Raw genomic sequence first — 17,016 nt, forward strand, 5'->3', positions numbered from 1 at the left:
CGCAATGTACTTGGTCGACAAAAACACCAGCATTTGTGTACTTAAATAAATAAAGATACTTCAAAGTATCCACTAGCCAAATAATGCTACTTTTCTGAATGCATGGTTAGAAGTTCCTATGATGGTATCACCTCTGGTCAATTTATAAGACATTTTGAGTGAGTTTGGGATTTGTGAAATATGAAATCCATCCTTTCAAGAAAATATTCTTTCACGGAGGTGGGGAGAAAGTCCAAAGAAGCAATTTGGAAACCTGGTTAAACTCTTAGACTAACGACAGACTGATGTGCCCTGTTGATCACATTGAAGGGGACAACACTCACTGGAGAGTTAAGTTCTAATGCGTTGCTCTTCAAAGCCAGACACAGGGGATTCTTTGCACATCGAGTCTCTGTGATTGAGATTAATGTGGGCTGAACAAAAACAGGATCACCCACTCCTTCCCTCCAACAGGATCTTCCCACATCGGGGAACAACATCTCTCTGGCCCAGCGATTTACATCCTGAAAGTCCTCCAAGCTAAATAAGCATCCCAGTGATGCACTTTGCCTCCTAGTTTCCACTTGCAACCTCTCTTTCTAATCTAAAAAATTCCGATAAAATATCTCATTTCTGGGGCTGCTACCTTCAAGGTCAGGTGTCTGAAATCACCATCCCCATCTCAGGAGACCGATGAGGAATTCTACTCCCATAAAGATTTTCAGTGGCTTTAATGTTTAAAACAATGACTCAAATCATATGATTTTCCCCCCTGCTATTAGTATAACTATAATGTTTGAAGGGGGGGCTGGTTTCTGCCCATTTTCATTCAAGCTCATATTTCAGCCATTTCTGTGGGTGTTAGCTCAGTATGTCAAGAAATGCTTTTGAATGTGATTATTATCTAGATATCTCATATAGTTTCCCAGCTAGTGACTGTGGTGGTTATATAATTGGGTGTGTATTTGGGACTTGAGAGGATTAAGAGTGAAGGGGTAGAGTGTAGTCTGTCAATCGGGTCATAGCCAATGAATCTCTGTGTGGGCATGGCCTTCTCCTGAGGATCCTAGGAACTCCTGTATTTCCTCCTTGGAGGTGGGAGACACACTTTCTCTGGGCTCACTCCCTGAGAGATTCTCTATTAACAAAGCACATGGATCTATGCTGATGGCAGCGAGAGCCTCGGACCTGGAGAAGCCATGTGGAGACACCTGCCACCGCTGAGATGCTTACTATACCGCTGGATCCACAAGACTCCCCAGCCACTGGCCTGTGATCTTCCTGCATTTGGCATCATTGCGTGTGTTTTGTAAGTCTGAAAAGGAATTTATAGATTGGTATCAGCTATATGGGCTAATATCATCTTATGGACTTGATCTGGACTAGGCTGGGGTGTTTTCTCAATATTCAATTGTTCTTGTATATTTGTTTCTCTAGTCTACCCAGACTAACACAGTGATGTGTGTGACAGTGTGTGATTCTCCGCTGCCTTCATATTCATATAGGGCCATAACCCTCAGGAATTTTTTTAAAAATCAGTATTTTGAATATGAAGTAGATGTCACATGTTTGTTCATTTACATCAGACACACTTGAATTAAAAATAACATATCAAAAGTGATATTATGAAGAGTAAAAAAAGAATGCTACACTTTTTGATGTCTTTGGGCCACAAAGTAGGTTTCTGAGGAAGTAGTTCCATAGTGAGTTTAAGCCTTGTTTTCCTCTCTTCGGCGAACAGTTGGGGGAGAGGGGGAGACGTGTCGTGCCAGATAGTCAGTCAGCGTTGCTGCCAGCTTGGCACGAGCGTGGGAGGCCGCCTGTGGCTCTCAGAGCAGCTGTTTGGTAGAAGGCCAGCCACAGCCCCATCAGTAGGATGGAGGCAGGTGGCCAGTCAGGCGGCCAATATATTCTGGCATGGGCTGAAAGAATACCTGGCTCCACTCTGTGGACCCACCACAGAAGGTCAAAGAATGTGCTTGCTGGAGGCCACCTGATGGCCAGGTTTTTTAAGCCCCCATGGTCCTGTTCTGATGGAAACCGAGAGAAACCCACTGCCCTGAAGCCAACGCACAACCATTCAGCTCCTGTGTTGAAATAGGTCAGCTGGGCCATCCGACCTGTCTGAAAATGGGTCCCTGGAATGTTGGAACATTCTCTGTGAGACAAAACAGTGCCTTTCAAAACTGGTGAGCACTCCCTGTGTGGTAGGTGCGTGGCTGCCGACCGCTCTGTTCCAGGCTGTTCCCCACCTTCCATGCTCTGCTTTTCGCTGTACCTCGTTGAAAGCACACTGCCCCCCCCCCCCCGCCTTAATGTGGCCACCCAACCCCAAACCAAATGCACCATCGATGGTCCCTGGAGCACAGGGTAGAACTAGCCCCTGTGAGTTCTGAAACTCTAATGATGGAAGGAGAAAGCCCCATCTTTCTCCGGAGGGGCGGCTGGGGGTTTTGAATTGCTGACCTTGCTGCTAGCAACCCAGCTCAGAGTCCTTATGGCAGCAGGGTTCTGGTCACCAGACAGTGGAATTTCATTGGAAATACCATCACCTACCAAGCCGGAGCTACCCTTCAAGCTGTTCCCAAGACCTTGGGCTCACTGAAAAGAGGGCCGCAGTTTATTTCGGCCTGGTGAATAAGGTTCCTCTGGCAAAGCTGGGCTCGCTCCCTAACGCTCCCGTCATAGATGCAGAGCAGAACTGAGCTAAGCTTTCCCTAACAACTTACTCATTTTCTCTGACATTCGCTTTTAACAGCTGTAAATGGTGACTGAGCACTCATTCAAGAGCCATTGCAACCCCTTCAGTCAAAGAATTTAAGCGTATAAGGAGGCAAAGCAGTTAATCACCAAATTCTGGCTGTGTGAATTAGCCAGGATATAGGCAGAGAGACCCACAGTTGGCCTCGTCCTGGGCTGGAAATTCTCCCTGCCACCGTTGCTCCAGATCGCAGAACATCATCTCACAGTTGCTGCTCTATCACTGGGAATTCCAAAGTTGTTCATAAGGTAGTCTGCTCCTGTCATTGCCTTTCTGGGGGACAAAATCCAGATCCCTTCCAGAAGTACAGAGACCTGGAGCTATTGAGAGCCACTCAGTGCTGAGTACTTGGCCTGAGGAAAGCAGACTGATTTCTGGGCGGCCTTACACCTGGGGGGGTGGGGGTGGGGGGATTCTTTTCTTCTCGCATGGAAAGCCGTCCCTAGAAAGTAAAAGGTCCTCCCTAAGATCCAAGAGGATAATTTTGGATTGGATTTCACAAGTCCTAATGCCTTGACCACTCATCTGTGTAGCCAGGCATGATGTTCTATCCCTAGAGGTAGATGGGGATATTTAAGTTCACCATACTCTCAAGCCCTAATGGACCACTGTGTGACCCTGGTGTGCATAGTGTTAGTCCAGGGAGAATAGGTGTGAGCGTTTGTGTCAGCATGGCTGGGCCGAGTCTCAGTGGTTTGGCAGTTGAGTCCTACTCCATAAAGTGACCTTATATAATCAACCCCATGATGCGATCTGCTGAGAACCAGTTACTCAGGTTATAGCCTTGACGATGTCTCCATGAGAGTGTGGCCTAGTTAACACTTCAGCAGACTCTGGGAAACTTCTTGCTTGCCTGAATCCCACATCTGGCACATTGATCCCTGGTTCCTGAGCCAATAGTGCGCCATAGTTTCTGCCATTGTTGGGCGCTATCCACAACCTGCTATATTGCCTGCCAACCCTGGGAGTCTGCAGAGCCTACTGACCCTGGATGCATTAGATTCCGCCAGCCACAGCCCTGACATGCAGATACCCATCGGTCTGTGGTTTTTCTTTTTTGTCTTTCTGCTTACTGGTCTGTTGAACTTAGCACATGCACAGTCCAGGAAGAGCCTCCAGTTGAACACCTGATCCATGGACTTAAATCAGACTGGGTATACCCACTCCTACAACTGTGCAACCCATTTTTTTCTTGAGACAAACTTTTCTATATACCTATGTAAGTGTCACTGGTTTTTCTTCTTAAGCGAACCCAGACTAACAGAAGACATTGCAGTGAAATTAGCTTTCATCACCCAGGCAGCTCCAGGTTTCTGGGGATGAAGAGGAGTCATTTACCTAATAACAATGTGAATGGAACCTAGATTTTACCTATGGAGTGGAGCCAGCCTGAAAACCAGTTCCATTTCTTCCTCAGATATCATCTGTGGATGAAACAAGGGATAAGAAACCCTCTTAAGAAGATAAGGTGAAAAGACCATTTTATCTTTTAAGTTTCAGTTTGAGGTTTTGAATCTGAGGCTCAAAACTATTGTGAATGGTTGTTCTTTTCAGAAAAAAAAAGGTGAGTTTATTCACCATACTCTGGTGACATGAATTGAGACAGTATTCCAAGCACAGCTTACCTGTCATTTTTTTAATTCAATGACTGGCCTTTCTCTTTTTTATGACCACTTATTTAAAATTTTCCAGTTGTCCTAGATTGGGACTTTATTGTTGATTTTCTCCCTGGATTATTTTTCTCTTTCCTTCTTTTAAATGTAAGGAGTCCCATCCTATCTGTGGTAGTTACATAATCTGGTGTCAGTTTGGAACTTGAGAGGATTAAGAGTGAAGGGATGGAATGTAGTCTGTTAATCGAGTCATAGCCAATGAATCTCTGTGTGGGCATGGCTTTCTCCTGAGGATCCTAGGAACTCCTTATTTCCTCCTTGGAGGTGGGAGACACACTTTCTCTCTCTTCTTACTCCCTGGGAGATGCTCTACTTACACGACACATGGTGCTGTGCCCTGGGAGTTGGAGAAGCCACATGGAGCTACCCTGATACAATCAGATCTCCTAGAGACCCCTGCCAGCACTGAGATGTTTACAATGCCACTGGATCCACAAGAATTCCAACCCATTGGCCTGTGATCCTACTGCATTCAGCTTCAGTGCATGTGTTTTGTGAGTCTGAAGAGGACTTTATAAATTGGACACAGACATATGAGCTAATATTGGACTTATGGACTTGATCTGGATTGGGCTGGAATGTTTTCTCACTATTCAACTGCTCTTGTATATAAACCTCTTTCTTACATACATATGAATGTCTATGAATTTGTTTCTCTAGCCCACCCAGACAAACACACTATCTATGCAAATTCACACTTTTTTTGGTTACCAGAATGAACACTCAACTTCCTACTAATGTACTTGAAAGAAGCTCACTTGTCTTCAAGAACATAAAAGATTAAGAATGATCCCAGGAAACTCTGGTGAGGGCCAGAATCCCAATAGAGAAACTGATGTCCCTAAGGATCATACCCTAAGCATATGGGTAATCCCTTTAGGTATTTCAAAAGGACAAGCGTGTTTATTAGGAGCTTGGAAAGAGCTGTTCATAGGCCTCTACATCTGAAGAATCTAAGCTGGTGAAAGCCTTGTTTTGTGGCAGACTGACACCTCTGTCCCCAGCAGAACTATCCTTTGCTACCAGATTGGGAGGTCAAAATGGTTGTGATAGCAGATTTTTTGAATAACTCAGCAGCCGCAGTATTTTTGCCACTTTATTTTCCTGGGATAACCTTGGAGAAATACTCACCTAATGCTATCTAATCATCTCACTTGACCCAACCTGATTTCTTCTAATGTGTAAGATTGAATACATGTGTACAGAAATGTGAGGATGGGTAGAATCCAGCACAATTCTGCTCAGGCATACTGCATCATGCCATGTAATTGGGTGTGTGGGTGTGTGTGTGTGGGGGGTGTGTGTGTCATTTTATAAGCACTCAAATGACCCAACAATGGTCATCTTTATACTAAGTATTGAGTTCCAAAACTTTTTTCAATAACCTTTACATATGATTATCTTCTCTAATTCAGCCAAAAGCTGAACCAAAGACTAAAAGCCAGAAGCAATAAATGTCTGAAGGTACAAAAGCAGTCCCATCCAAAGGCATCCCCATCAAATGTCTATGTTCCTGCTGAATCTGAGTAGAAAATTCTATCAGAAATGAAGTCTCTTGTTGAACACCATTTCTATCAACCAGCTTTCTTGGATCTGCCTTTGTATGAAGGAATTTACAGGGAGGGCAAAGGAAGTGGACGACAGGCTCAGAAAAGAGTTGTGAGACAACTGATTGAACCGTAATTCATCTTGATTTCCTTGATCCTCTCAGAATAACTGTCTGGTGGTGTCAGGAATAATAGCCCCACCCAGAAACACCTGACTAAATCATTCACTTATTGATGTCATGTGAGAAGGGTAGTAAGGATGCTAGCAATCCCCTCAATCCGAGATAATTTAGATAGCATAATTGTGGCATCCTTGTGGAAGAACTCTTCCTACTGTAATGTAACACCAGGTTCTCAAGAAATGTGGATGGAACATGCAGCAATCGGTCTCTGTGAATCTAGGCAGCCTTGAAAATCCCGTGGGGCAGCTCTACTCTGCCTTGCAGGGTCACTGGGAGTTGGTGTCAACTTAGTGGCAATGGGCTTGCTTTTGTTTCACTTCAGGGAATAGACAACTTCCATTTAAATCATTCTTACAAGCTGATTTTTATTTTTACTAAATTATCTATGTTAAAAAAAAATCTGTGCCTGGTGTGGAATTTCACTCCATCAAGTGTTACAAGGTCTCTTTCTTTTCTTTTCATTACAAGCAGAAGAATGAATGTAGGACAGGTGTTAGGAAACACGGCAATAAATTAGAATATAATTTACAAAAGGAAAAAAAGTAACAGTGTACCACATTAATACTGAGTATAAAATAATAAGCAACAACTAATCACAATAATACAAAGTTATTTCATTCTGTATTATTCAGGATACCTGGGTGACATTCACTCCATTACAAAAAGTTCCTAAGGAAATGGGCTGTGGGGAGTCATTTGCATCTCAAGGAGTTGAATAAGCTGGGTGCATGTAACCTTCCATCTTTATTCTTAGACCCTTATGCCGGTGGCAGACACTGTGCTGAGCAAGCGGACCCACGTTCCCTTGGGATTGCCTAAGGAGCACAGCTCCCTACTTTTGGAGAGCCCTCCCTGGCTAGCCAACCTCTACAGACAGTCCTCCGATTAGTCAGGAGTAGAGTGTCGTTTAGCCACGTGGCTGGCTAGAATAGCAGCAGTATTGTGACATACTGTGGAGTGTGACCCCGCCCCCCCGTTCCCCTCCACCCCCGCTCAGAGAAGCTCAGGTCTATGTGAAAATGTCGGAATCCCATCCGTTTCTGTGCTAGTTCTCCTAGAATGGAAATCGGCTGATGTCCAGAGAGTTCTCTGCTCTGACCCAGTGGAGCTCTTCCGTGTCGCAGAGGGAAGGCCGCCGGCTGCCCTTCTCTTTAGCACCAGTTGGAGCACCATGCAGCACCCGGAAACAGACTCCACAATGTTCGTTTCCAGGTGAGGTTTGGGAAAAAATAGCCTTCGGCTATTCATGGAAAACCATCTTTCTTGAAATAGAAGCAGGAGCTGATGTTTATGTTGGTCCCCTGGGGAAACTCAGATCCCGATAGCAAACCCATGCCTCAAACGTCCCAAAAGTCAGCTTTCTTCCTTTCACCGGGCATGTTAGCACCACGTTCACGGCTCTATAAAAAGGATCCAGGGGCTTCAGTGCCAGGGCGGTGCCAGTACTGTAAGCTCGGGGTGGCTCTGCCTTCACTGAATGGCTACAGGGCATTTGGGTTCCATAGAGGGCCCCCACTGGGCACTCCTGTGTGTCACGGAGAGCGCTCTGTTTGGAGAGCTTAGGGACGTGAGTTATATAGCTGTGAAAGAAAGCAGGTGACAAGATAAATGGCCATCATTGAGCATACCTGCTGTCAGTCAAATATGGAAGTACCAAAGTCACTATTACTTTCTGAAAGAAAAAACAACTAATCATTCACATTAGGTCCTGGTTTATGTGGCACACTTTGCATGAGGCTTCAACACGGAGATGGATTTAAGTCAAAAATGCTCTTTAACTGCATGTGTTATCCTTGCCAAGCAGCCACTCAGGGGTACATGTGGTATGCATGTGTGCACGGCAGCCAAGGAAGCATGATGGACGGATGGCCTGGTACCTGCCGCAAGGTACACAAGTCCAAGAATAAAACATGAACCTCAGCAAGGACCCCACCCTCACTCTAAAATAAAAACCTATGTGTTGGATCTTTTGATGAGTAGGATTTGAAACTTTGAAGCTAGAGAAAATGTGACCTAATCATTTGAATTCAGGTGCACTTGACTCTGGAATTTGACCTGTCTGAAGAAACTGAGTTTCACATTTGATTACCATTCAGCAATATTCATACAAAATACAAAACGGTTGGGTGACTGTGTAAATGAGGTGTCATGATCTCTCGGCTTCGTGAGTTTTCCTTCTTTGGTTGGTATCCCTTGCCTCCTTTAAAACACATACAAACAGCACATTTATGTGTAAGCACGGTCATCTATCCACCCACTCCACATACACACACACACACTTGCTTTCATGTAAATAAATGCCCTTCCACCGTTATCAAAGCAGGGCATCAGGAACCCAGCATAATTGTCAGCAAATTGCAAAAGGGCCAGCCTGGTGGTTACCGAGCCAATTGGTCTTTTGCATGGTAGCCTATCAGAAAGCTCCACATGCATGCAACAATCCAGCAGCCTAACGGGGCAGAAGCTGTTCTGTGACGGGTGAGGATGTAAACACAAGTGAGCTGGGGCGACTCAGATAAGAACTCGGGCATTCTGCATGACGGCAGCAAAGGGCCAGGTACTTCAGTCTCTATCTACCATGCCTCAGGTCTGGCCTCCCTATGAGATTGAAATGCTTTCCTCTTAAAGTTTTAATGGAAATTTCAGCTTCATTTGAACAATGGTAAGTTGGCCACAGCCTGTTAGCACTGGGTTTATAGACTTGCACAGCTGCAGAAACTGATGCTCTGCTTTAAACTACATCCCTCGCTGTTGTTCGGTTTAATATCGTTTTATATATGGCTCACAGCAGTGTTCAGAACCAGGGGGTTATTCCTAAGGAAATTAAGTGGAATGAAGAAAAATCATACAAACTTTCATGACTGTTGATTTATAATTGCTCCTTACATTACAGTTCAAAGCCCATTCATTTTATAATTTAGACTGTGGTGCTATTGTAGTGAGATAAAATATAGCAAATATTTTTAAGCTATGACTTAAGATTTCAGAATCTTCTTTACTTCCATAGTTGACCAAGTCATACCAGCTACATTTTAACCAGTTTTAAATACAAATGGATTCAGTGTCATTGCTAAGTCCATAATAAAAATTATCTTAATGGTCCAAGGAGGTAAACAGGCTATTGGATTTACTTGAAAGAACGCAAACGTTCCACAGTAAGCAAGTCTCCCTGTGTTGTTTGGATCTCTCCAATCTGGCATTTCCCCCTAATACCGTGTCCAGCACTTTGGATCAATAAATCCCACTTCACAGAAGTTAAAATAATATTGAAATCCTGTCAGCTAGGGCTGACCAGTGGTTACGTTTTCCACAGGGTAATGCATGTATAGGGACCTCAGTCCTCTTCCTCTGGGTGGCTCCCTCTGACGGACGCACTTCCTCGATGAAATGACAAGGCTCTCTCTTTGGCTTCCCGTGGGTCAGTGTCCTTGGCAGGTCTTACAACACATCTGTCTGAAGTATGCTCGACTGCAGAACTTGAACTTCAGCACCAGTGGGCAATAAGCCACTTTGTTCACATCTTTGCACTCTAACAAATGGGGGCAGAAAAAGGAAAACAATTAGAGGCACATAAACAGGCTGATGAGCCTGGCTGTTTCTCCTGGACACCCACCACCCCACCTCGCCCACCCCCCTTGGTCCAACCTGTGCATGTGGGTTTTGTTTTTGTTTTTTAAGCAGCGTCTGTCTGGTCCAGCCTACCAGAGACATTCTTTTGATATATTTTAACACAAATTTGGGGGTGGGCGAATGTTTGCAAGGCTTTTCCTTCAGACTTTTATAAGTATGGTGCATGCCCACTGTGTCTTGAAAGAATTACCATTTGTTGGGATAAGTGGTCACTTTAGACAGCTTGGAAACATGAGTCATTTTTCTTACAGCACTTTTATTGCTTCTTTCTCAAGGGTGATTTTATTCAGCAGTGCAAGGTTATCCAAAATCAAACATGAGTTGCATTGTTTGATACCAAAGTACACATGCCTCAAGAGAATCTTTGCATCTGTGAGGCACTGGGATGCGCCTGGATGAATGAAAGGGATTGCTGACAGTGGCCTAGATTCAGCCCCTACGGCCCACAACGAGGAAAGCTTTGAGGGCTTGGCCTGAAAAGGCAGCAGTCTGTGGGTTATGGAAACATGTAGAAATGTCTTTTTTTAATTTGGAAGTGAGACATGGCCTCCTTTTTTCCTATGAGCATTTTCTCCTTGGTGCTAGAATTCCCGCAGATGAAGCCTGTCGTTTTGACGGCCAGAAGGTGAATAAATGATTCTTTTCTCATTGCCCCTGAGGTGGCCTGCAGAAGGTGGCACCAAGGCCCCGGCATAGAGAAAGGAGTGTCCACCTCTGGTTCTTAGAGCCCAATCCCCACCTAGCTCCCCTCCCTCCCCCCCCACCCCCTGCTGCTGTGCTCAGAATGATATTCCTCTCCAGTACGCTGGTCACTTTTATCTGGGGATTTTAAAAAATACTCTATAACCCTACTAATTAAATTTCCATATGCCTCCCAGAATCAAAGTTCACCCTCATTTTTCCAGGTGGTTATACTGAAGCATCTCGGGTACATTGTTTAAGGTCATAATTACAAAGTAGGCGGAGCACTGGGTACAGTTTTTTGTTTGTTTGCTTGCTTGCTTATGTGGCTTGTCTGGTCCTGGCTGCAGAGATCTACTGAAGCTCTGCAAAGTTAAGCACGTCGTGTATGGGCACACACAGAAGGTCCCATGCAAAGACAAGAGGATACTTCCCATTCTTGTCTGGCAGAGTAAGTACCGTAAGTTGTCTTATTGATCTCCCTAAAGTGAGGGAAAGCCCTTCCAGGGAAGACTTCAGATGTGGGCCCAGAGCCTCCAAGGCCACTGCAAAGGTAAGCTCGGGCCCCGTTTAATGCTCCTGAAGTCTGAGGATGCAAAGAGAAGGGCAGTTGGAAATTTGAAAAGAAACTCCACAGTAGGATGCGCGATACATTTTAAGTATTTGGCTGAAAGAAGGTAGGAAGTCTGTGAAGCACTGAAAAAAAAAAAAAAGGAACAAGAAGAAAGAAATGCGAGGGTATTTGGTGGCTCACATTGGACTTCAGGCATCTGGCTTATTTTCACCCGGAAGTCATTTAGTAGGGTTTTCCATTTTTCCTCTCTCGCTATCCAGACTAGAGAAAGTAACCAAAGAAGTTTAGATTGCAAATATTTCTGTGGGGGACCAAAAAATCATTGCTAGTGTTACCAAGAACAGAATATTGCCGAAGTAATGCCATGATCAAAATAGAGAGAGAAGTTGGGCATGCCCCCGCTGACACAGTGCCACTCGTCTTGGTACTGTGTCAGCATCCTGCAAGAAGAGCAGGCAGCCGTCGCGAGGGCTGTTCGAGGGTCTGCTGCAATGGGGCTCGGTGTGACTGCTTAAAGTACAAAATAAACATTAGCTTTGCCTTACCGGGCAAAGTAGAAAACTGATTTAGCTGATTAGCAGATAGAAAAGAAGTGGTTATTCTTCCCTTAATTATTCCAGGAAATAAATGTAGAAGCCAGATGCCTGGGTAACATCCTAGCGCTTCCATTTACACATGCTCTGACTGTGAGCAAAGGACTTCAACTCTTTGTGCCTCCATTTCCACACCTAGGGGTGTGATGCTAGTCACTCACGCAATGCATGTACCCACATGTATAACCTTATGTACATCACATAGGACAGCATCTGATGCATAGAATGCACCCAAGGAGTGTGAGTTATTGAACTACTGTTATTCTGATCACAAGTAAAGATGATCTTTTATCATCTGTTGACAGGAAAGAAGCAATAGGTTCGACTCTGGACATGCCAATGAGTGTGTACTATAGAGCTTTGGTTAGCTTACTAATGAGAAAATATTACTCTAAAGATACAAGTCAGCATCAAGACGAAACAAAGACTATTTCCTGCAGCTCAACTTTATTGTGAGATGGATTATTCTATTGTTGGAAGAGTTACTGACCAGGAAATTCCGAGCTGGGCAAAATATAATCAAATGCGCCAAGTTTTCTTTTAGATTTAAACTTTGGAATCTGATTAATTTATACATATATGTGTGTATATATATCACTAAATTGCTTACCCCCACCCCCACCACCCTCACCTACCCCTCACCCACTCACTGAGATGATGAACAAATCTATACAGTGAGGGATTCTGCTCCTTTGGAGGGTACTAGAAATAAGAACTCTTTTCCTGCACAGAGGCCCAGAGTCCAGCGGCAATCTCTAACCTAGAGGTAGACTGGAAACCAGCTGCCAGGGTGTCCCGCTCTGAACCTCTCAATATCCTTATTCAATCAGTCCCCAACTTGAATGAAAGCAGGAAGTCATTCAGTCCTCTTAAGCAGGAAACTTCGGGAGGCAGTGGACTAAAATATCAGCTGTCCTAGACCGACCCCCAGTAGCAGCACAACACGGCAGCTCAGAGGCGCTCTGGAGTCAGACGGGCCTGGGGAAGGATTCTGGCCCTGCCACTTGCTAGTGTTTGCTTATACTTTGCCAAGTTACTTCACCTCTTGAGACCTCGGTGTTTTTTTTTTTCATCTGTAAAATGCAAACTACTTCCAGGCCTGTTTATAGGGTGCTATGAGGCTTACAGGAGATAATGCATGGAAAGCACATAGTCCGGCTCCTGGCCCAGAGTCAGCACTCAGATAACCCTCGTTATTTTTACCACTGAAACATTTCCTTCTGAGAACAGTTACCATGTATTATTCCGACAGGATCTCTATTCAAATGAATCTAGACGGTGGTGGTTACATTTGTATACATAAGCAAATTACCAGAAACAGGTAAATTATGATGGAGGGTGGGGGAAAAACTGGAAAAGATCAGGGTTGGAAGACTCAGACAAGGGGCCTAGATGAGACATTAAATTGAAACTGGTTTTGCCATTTAGGACATGCCTGATGGAAGGAATCAGTATCTTTGGCTTGATGAAAATCTTCTTATATAGCCAACCTGTCCTGTTTTTGTTCTCTATTCTACAAGTGCTTAATTCAGGAATAATAACATTAAAAATATAGTTTACCAAGTGCCCCCTATAGATCATAAATGCTTATAGAAAGTGACTTATTTTAGGTATAGACAGTCTCAGCTACTGATAGATAGCAAAGATGAAGCGCAAAGGGGTTTCAAAACTCATACTGGGCCACACAGCTACTTGGTCCAAGAACTGGGGCCAGGACCCAGTTTTGTCTGACTCCAAAGCCCCTCTATACTGCCAGCATTCTTGGCAGCTGAGTGCAAAATGGTTTCAGCCTGCCTATAGTTGTGCATTCTTGGCTGATCCCCCCGACGAGGAGTCAACTCTTAGGGAATCACAGGCAGATGTTCTGTTGGTGGGGGCGGTGCTTGCTCTGGCATCTTCGAGCAGTGGGGGGTGTTCTTTAAAAGGTTCCTAGCTTACAGGCATTTAGAGCAGCTGGTTGGAATCCACTCCATGACCATGGGTGTGAGTTTTTGCTTTTGGAGTGCTTTTCTTCAGCTCCATCTTCCTCTATAAAATGTAAGGTTATATGAGTAGAAAAGATACTTGTAAACATGCCAACAAGTTTTAAAACATCATTACAACAACAAAACTGAATGCTATCCTAATATCAGCTTTAAATTATATGGGCGCCTTCCTTACGTCGCTTTTAGTTTAGCGGTCGGAGATGAATATGCATGAGCTACTTGAGGTTCCGCGGATGTGCTAGTGAGGAGACCTTCCTTATAAAATGTGTCCCTTCACTAGTCTGCCTCCACGGGAAGCATGGACTCATGTCTCACTCCCACGTGGAAGTCGATACACAATACCATGTATGTGAGAACGCCCTTCCATAAAAGTCAGACACAGATTATATGTTCTCGTCGGAATGAAGACAGTAACGGAAAGGTTCTGTGTTTCTAACTGATCCTTGGTATTGGCTTTTAGAGACTGCTCGTTGCTGTTAGGGGCCGTTGAATCTGTTCTGACTCCCGGTGACTCCGTGGCCAAGGAAATAAAACACAGCCCAGCCCTGTGTCACGTCTGCGCTCTGCTGTGTCCGAGCCCACGGTTGCAGCCACTGGGCTACACTCCCTCTCAGTAGGAGCTTCGTCTTCTTCTGTGACCTTCTACTTTATCAAGCATGACACGCTCCACCAGAGGTTGGTCTTTGGTGATACCATGCCCAGAGGACGTGACACGAAGTGTAGCCATCTCGCTTCTAAGGAGACACGCACACCTCCTAGCACCCTGAAGTTTCTCTGCACCCAAGTCGTATACAGTCTGCTAATGGACCGTTTCACCAGGAGATCTATGAAAAGGAAGCGTCTCTTTGTCATGTAACCACTCGGAAGAAAGCTGTTCTGAAGGGGCAGTCTTTCTGATTGCACAGTTTCAGATACAGGGCCTCCTCTTCACTGTGGTGGGATCTGAGCTTCAAGGATTAACGACAAAGTTCCTCGTCCACTGTCTCCATGGACCAGCGGGTGAGCTCCCAGATAGACCAGGACTAGAAGATACTCTTTCCACCGTTACTCTTGTTCGTCTGGTTGGAAGGATTAGAGGCTGTGTGTTTTTAAGATATATTGTGTTTTGCCCTTTCCCCCGTCCACCCAGGGGCTGGTTTGAGGAGGAGTTACATTCTACTCATGACCACAAAGCTTTTGGTAGGAATGACGATTTATGGAGAATTATTAACCAAATTCTCTCAGTAAACTTGGGGATGGATCACATTGTAAAGTCAGTGCTGAGGCCCTGCGAAGTAAACTGGACCCCTTATTAGAATCTGAAGTATGCAGAGTGGGTCTCCTCGGTAATCTCTGTGTAGGTAATGCTGAATGATAAAATTAGACAACCTGCTTCATAGGCCACACATGAACCCAGTTATTATGATGTTCCGATGGGTTTTCCCCAGGTGCTTTACATTAATGTCTCAAAACTCTGACTGAGAAGTCATGACTTAAAAATACTCACTCTGAACAGGGATTTGTCGTGTTTAGAGGCAATGGGATTCAGATGCACAGCGACTCTGAAGGCTTGCCTTGGCGTAAATGGTATAAGACTCAGTCCTCAAAGTCAACGTGCTCTTGTATTTGCTGTGTTTTAGAAAGCTTTGCCAATTCTGCCTGACTTGTACCACTGCAGTTCATGGGGATGTGGAAGGACAAGTCCTTCCATGACTAGCTTGGAGCGATCAGTATCTCTCTTTTGAGAATGAAATGTCCTTTGTGCCTGTGAGTTCTTCGCGAAACTTGGAGGAAGAATGAAGAAGAGAATTATGGTTTAAGCACCTACGGGTCTGTTTTTTTGGACTAAAAACTACAAACAGCTGTACCTCTGAAAGACTGCCTATGAAAATACAGAGTCGGGGGGCGGGGGGAGGGGGTGAGAAGCAAGATGGCAAAGGCCGGGCCTGTGCACATGGATGTGCAGCGCAGGGGCGGGGGTGGGGAGTGTGTGCTCAGAGCACTTTTCCTGATCAGACCGCGCTCAAGCCCTTGACGTTTCACATACTCGGGCTGGAAGAGGATGAATACCAAGTTCCGTTTGGAACCTGACATCATTCATGGTAATGGGAACAGCCCGTCAGCTTCTTTTTATCCTGGAAGCAAGGGGATATCACAGATGACATGTGATTCTGACTTCATTTGATCATGGACAAAGGCACCCCTTTATTTCTCCATTTGTTTCTACTCAGTCTTTTTATTGTTTGTTTCTTTTTATTTATTTAATAGGATTTTAAAAAATCATTTTATTGGGGGCTCTTACAGCTCTTATAACAATCCATGCAGACATTGGGTCAAGCACAGGTGTTCATATGTTGCCATCATCCTTTCCCAAACATTTTCTTTCTACTTGAGCCCTTGGTATCAGCCCCTCATTTTTTTCCTCCCTCCCCCACCCTCCCACCCTCAAGAACCCTTGATAAATTACAAATTATTATGATTTTCTTTTCTCACGCTTTCCACTGTCTCCCTTTACCCATGTTTCCGTTGTTCATCTCTATTGGGGGTGGGGGTAGGGGTTATACGTAGATCATTGTGCTGCGTTCCCCCGTTTCCCCCCTTCTCCCCTTATCTTCCCCCTGCTCTCATAGTATCACTACTCCCATTATGTTCCTGAGAGGTTTCTCTGTCCTGGATTCTGTGCATTGAGAGCTCTTGTCTGTACCAGTGTACATGCTCCAGTCTAGCTAGTTTTGTAAGGTAGAACTGGGGTTATGATAGTGGGGGGAAGATGAACTTTAAAGAACTAGAGGAAGGTAGCATGTTTCGTCGGTGCTATACTGCACCCTGGCTGGCTCTTCCTCTACTCAGTCTTCCTCGCTTGGTGCCACACCATTTAATCTTGAGGTGGTATGGTCCCATCTCAACTCAAACCCAAACATCCACCTAAACCGGACAGCCAGGAAAGTGAACCAAAGGCAGAAGTAGATTATGAGTTCTTTGAAATAGCAAAGAAAACACTGTTTTCCTCACCTTCTTAAAGCCAGTCTTCCAGTATACGATAGAGGCCACATGAACACCCAAATTCAGGTACTGTTTTTGTTCCAGCGATCTTGGAAAAATTCCCCCAACTGGACCAGTAACCAACATTATGATAAATAGGGAGACTATGTAAGTTGTAAAGGATTTGATTTTCCATGAATCTACACTCAATGCCCATGGAAGCAGCAGCCAAGAAATCAAGTGAGGTATTAAGTAAATCTGATTAAAAAACAAAACAAAAACCCTCTTCAAAATGTTAAAAAGCAAATAGGTCACTCTGAGGACTAACGTGTGCCTGATTCAAATCTTTTCTTTTCCATCACTTGATCTGCATGTGAACACTAGACAATGAATAAGGAAATCTAAAGAAGAATGGATGGCCTGGAAGTAGGATGCTGGCTCGGAATATGC

At 44.6% G+C, this 17,016-nt stretch overlaps 1 protein-coding gene across 2 annotated transcripts in view; it reads right to left on the reverse strand.

The window, feature by feature from the left end:
• Window positions 1-6,487: 6,487 nt before the first annotated feature.
• Window positions 6,488-17,016, reverse strand: part of ADAMTS6 (ADAM metallopeptidase with thrombospondin type 1 motif 6) — a 308,640-nt gene continuing 298,111 nt past the window's right edge. For both annotated transcript variants that reach the window (XM_075541085.1, XM_075541084.1), the window contains one exon: window positions 6,488-9,671. In XM_075541085.1, coding sequence (XP_075397200.1) covers window positions 9,562-9,671 — 110 coding nt within the window. In that variant the 3' untranslated portion in view covers window positions 6,488-9,561. The remainder of the gene's footprint in view (window positions 9,672-17,016) is intronic.

Source organism: Tenrec ecaudatus, chromosome 2 (genome assembly GCF_050624435.1).
Source record: "Tenrec ecaudatus isolate mTenEca1 chromosome 2, mTenEca1.hap1, whole genome shotgun sequence".
Classification (NCBI taxonomy): Eukaryota; Metazoa; Chordata; class Mammalia; order Afrosoricida; family Tenrecidae; genus Tenrec; species Tenrec ecaudatus.